Source organism: Papaver somniferum, chromosome 2 (assembly GCF_003573695.1).
Source record: "Papaver somniferum cultivar HN1 chromosome 2, ASM357369v1, whole genome shotgun sequence".
Taxonomy (NCBI): domain Eukaryota; kingdom Viridiplantae; phylum Streptophyta; class Magnoliopsida; order Ranunculales; family Papaveraceae; genus Papaver; species Papaver somniferum.
Genome location: NC_039359.1, coordinates 210634740 through 210637785, shown reverse-complemented (window position 1 = coordinate 210637785; position 3046 = coordinate 210634740). Strand labels below are relative to the sequence as shown.

Below are 3046 nucleotides of genomic sequence, written 5' to 3'. Positions count from 1 at the left end.
TAAATGTTGAGCTATCAAGTGATATATTTTCTACCATAATGTTGTCTAACAACTCTGAAAACAGCGTACTAGTGATGATGAAGTCTCAACGAATTGGACTATCACCGGATGGATTCGCTTAATATCAGTTTTTTTTCTTTTCTTAAATTTTATTAAAAGAAGTGTATGTACAGTATGAACAAATATACAAAAGGAAGAAAAGAGAAAAGAAGAAGATGAGACTCCCAACTTAAAAGTGCCAAAGAGAAGTTTGCATGAGTTTCATTCCCCGCTGCCAAGCAGCTGTGCTCTAGCTTCTAATACCATGTCAATATCAGTCATGAAACATGTTTTGCTAGAAAGTCTTTTGATTGCTCCCCTTCCATAAAACCCAATAGATTGCAGCTGAATCAATGGCCAAATAATTCTACCAAAACTAGAATTCCCAGTATATGCCAACACATCGTTAAATTGTTAACGCCAAAGGGAAGACCCAAGACCAACCATTACCAGGCACCAACCATGTGTCATACCCTCCTTCCAAGTTGCAACCTTACAGTGCATAATTAACAATGAGGAACACCGTCTTCTGCTCCCTACTCATAAACTCGATAAAGAATTCCACCTTTGGACTCCTACTCATAAACTGGATAGCAGCTGTTCTAGCTTGGAGTATTGCTTTCAACATGGACTTCAATTATAGATTATACTGGTCTATGTTCTCTTGGGAGAGTTTATTTCACTAAAATCTCCAGAGTAGGTCAATCTCTTACAATTTGTAGAATCGTCTCCTTTATGTTCTTCACTCTTGTATTATATATAGATTGCACAAAGTCTTCTTTCTTTTTTATTAAAATTCTTCAATTCTTTCTCGATCAAAAAAAAAAAAAATGAATGAAACCAACGTTTGTTTGAGGAGAAAGCCGGAAAAAGATTAATTAACAAGTGAGGGTCAATGCTAATACAGTGTTAATGTAAAGTGAATTAATGCAAAATCTTACAGTGTTAATGTAAAGTGAATTAATGCGAAATCCTACAGTGTTGGTTTTTGTTAGGCATCTAATTAAATGTGGGATCGTTTTTGTAAAGTGAATTAATGCGAAATCCTACAGTGTTGGAATGCCAGATAAGGCGATATATAAAAATTGTGATAAGTATGGTTTTTATTCATTTACAGCTTCCTTATCCTTTGATCGTGGTTGGTGTACTTTTTAGGTTAACTGTGTTACGATCCGATATGAGAGAGATTTCCTAGAGAGATCTTCGAATTATACGTTTAGGTACGGTTTAGAGACCCTTTTTCTTTTCTGTCTTCTAAACTTTGTTCTGTTCCATTTCTTTTCTTTTAGGTAGTTTTCGCTTCTTATTCTCCCTTTCTTTTCCTTTATCTATAAATTCTCCTGCTGAGAGTGATTTTGCTTGAAATAAAAGAAGACACAGATTTCTTTGTTTAATATATAGGTGTCGTTATGAAGTGCGGAGATTCCACAAGCCGAGGAGAAATTAGTCCACAGCTGCTGGACTTGAATTCAGAATGGGTAGTAGAAGGAGATAGTGGTGGTAGTGATGAAAGAAGAATTTTTGGTGGTTCAGAGGAAAGAAAACTGGAACTAAAACTTGGGCCACCTTGTGAAGTAAACAAAATACCTATTTCACTTCTATTTACTTCAACTTTGACTAGTACTACTACTACAAATAATACTTCCCACTTCAACTATACAAAGAGGCAAAAAATTTCTCAATACCGTGGTGTTACTAGAGATATACGGAAAGCAAAATATAAAGCGCAATTCTGGGATGGAAGTTGTAGAAAAGAAGGTATAAGAAAAGGAAAACAAGGTATTAAAGCAAAAACTTTGAGATAACTTTTTTGTTCTCAACAATAAAGAGTTTGATGCTAACGAGTTTCGAAATTAATCATTTGCATCATATTCCTTTAATTTTTTTCATTTGTAGTTATAGTACTTTCAGATTACTAATTTTAGTTTTTTGGTGTTCAAATTCAATGGTGATGACCACAAACAGTTTATCTTGGTAAGTTTCAGAATCATTATTATTGATTTGAATCATTTGATTTTTTTGATTTCACTGTAGTTTTCTTTATTCTTTTTTTACTAATTTTGTTGCCGCTGTAATATGAAACTTTTAAGGTTTGCAATTTTGAATCAGGTGTATATGATGAGGAAGATACAGCAGCCAAGGCTTATGATTTAGCTGCATTGAAGTATCTTGGCCCTACTGCTCGTATAAATTTCCCTGTATGTAATTTAATCTAACTTTTTTCAATATGATACCTCATTTCATGTCTTTAATTGTATATTCTTGAAATATTTTTCAGTTATCTAACTATCAGAAAGAAATTATAGAAATGGAGAACATGAAGAAAGAAGAATATGTTGCCACTTTAAAAAGGTACATATATGATCTATCTGACTATATATGCCTTTAGCTTTCTTAAAATTGGATTTAGTACTTATTTTGTTATTGGCATGGGTTTGAGACTGGTTTAGTTTACTAATAAAAAACAATTCATGCATTGTCATTGATTGAGTAAATTGTTATTGATGCAGAAAAAGTACTGGCTTTTCAAGGGGTGTATCAATGTACAAAGGAGTGAGAAGGTGTGGTAAAAGATGGCAAGCTGTAATCAAGAGTGCGGCAAACAAGCGCTCATATCTTGGAACTTTCGGTAATGCCTGCCTCTTTCTCAACATCTTTATACTTGTTTCGGTATCCGCTGGTGAGAATGATAATATTGAGATGCAAGGGTTTAATTGTGCAAATGAAGACCAGTAATACATGTGTGTGTACTTACCGATGATTGATTGTTGTGTTTTAATTGTGTCCAGGTACACAACAGGAAGCAGCCGAGGTATATGACATTGCAGCAATAAAATCCAGAGGTGCAAGTGCAGTGACCAATTTTCCAACTAGTAACTATGATGTTGAACATATATGTTCAAACGCGACTCTAATTGGTGGTGATATTACAAAACATCCATCGCCTCAGAACTCTTCGTCATCTATTGCTGCCATCGAAAATGAGTCAGTCGTGGTAACTAATTAG

General features: G+C 34.3%; 1 protein-coding gene across 1 annotated transcript; it reads left to right on the top strand.

Moving 5' to 3' along the window:
* The first annotated feature begins 1448 nt into the window (after positions 1-1448).
* LOC113352723 (AP2-like ethylene-responsive transcription factor AIL1) lies at positions 1449-3046 on the top strand. The gene is made up of 6 exons (XM_026596510.1): positions 1449-1818; positions 2005-2013; positions 2149-2237; positions 2318-2391; positions 2550-2668; positions 2829-3046. Exons 1-6 carry the CDS (start codon positions 1449-1451, stop codon positions 3044-3046), a joined length of 879 nt encoding a protein of 292 aa, XP_026452295.1.

Bases quoted from the DNA above. Each gene is read 5' to 3' on its own strand.
- LOC113352723 (XM_026596510.1), top strand. From the start codon at position 1,449: ATGAAGTGCGGAGATTCCACAAGCCGAGGAGAAATTAGTCCACAGCTG. The intron at 2,238-2,317 runs GTATGTAATTTA...AATATTTTTCAG, and splicing joins CTGCTCGTATAAATTTCCCT to TTATCTAACTATCAGAAAGA. The intron at 2,392-2,549 runs GTACATATATGA...TTATTGATGCAG, and splicing joins TATGTTGCCACTTTAAAAAG to AAAAAGTACTGGCTTTTCAA.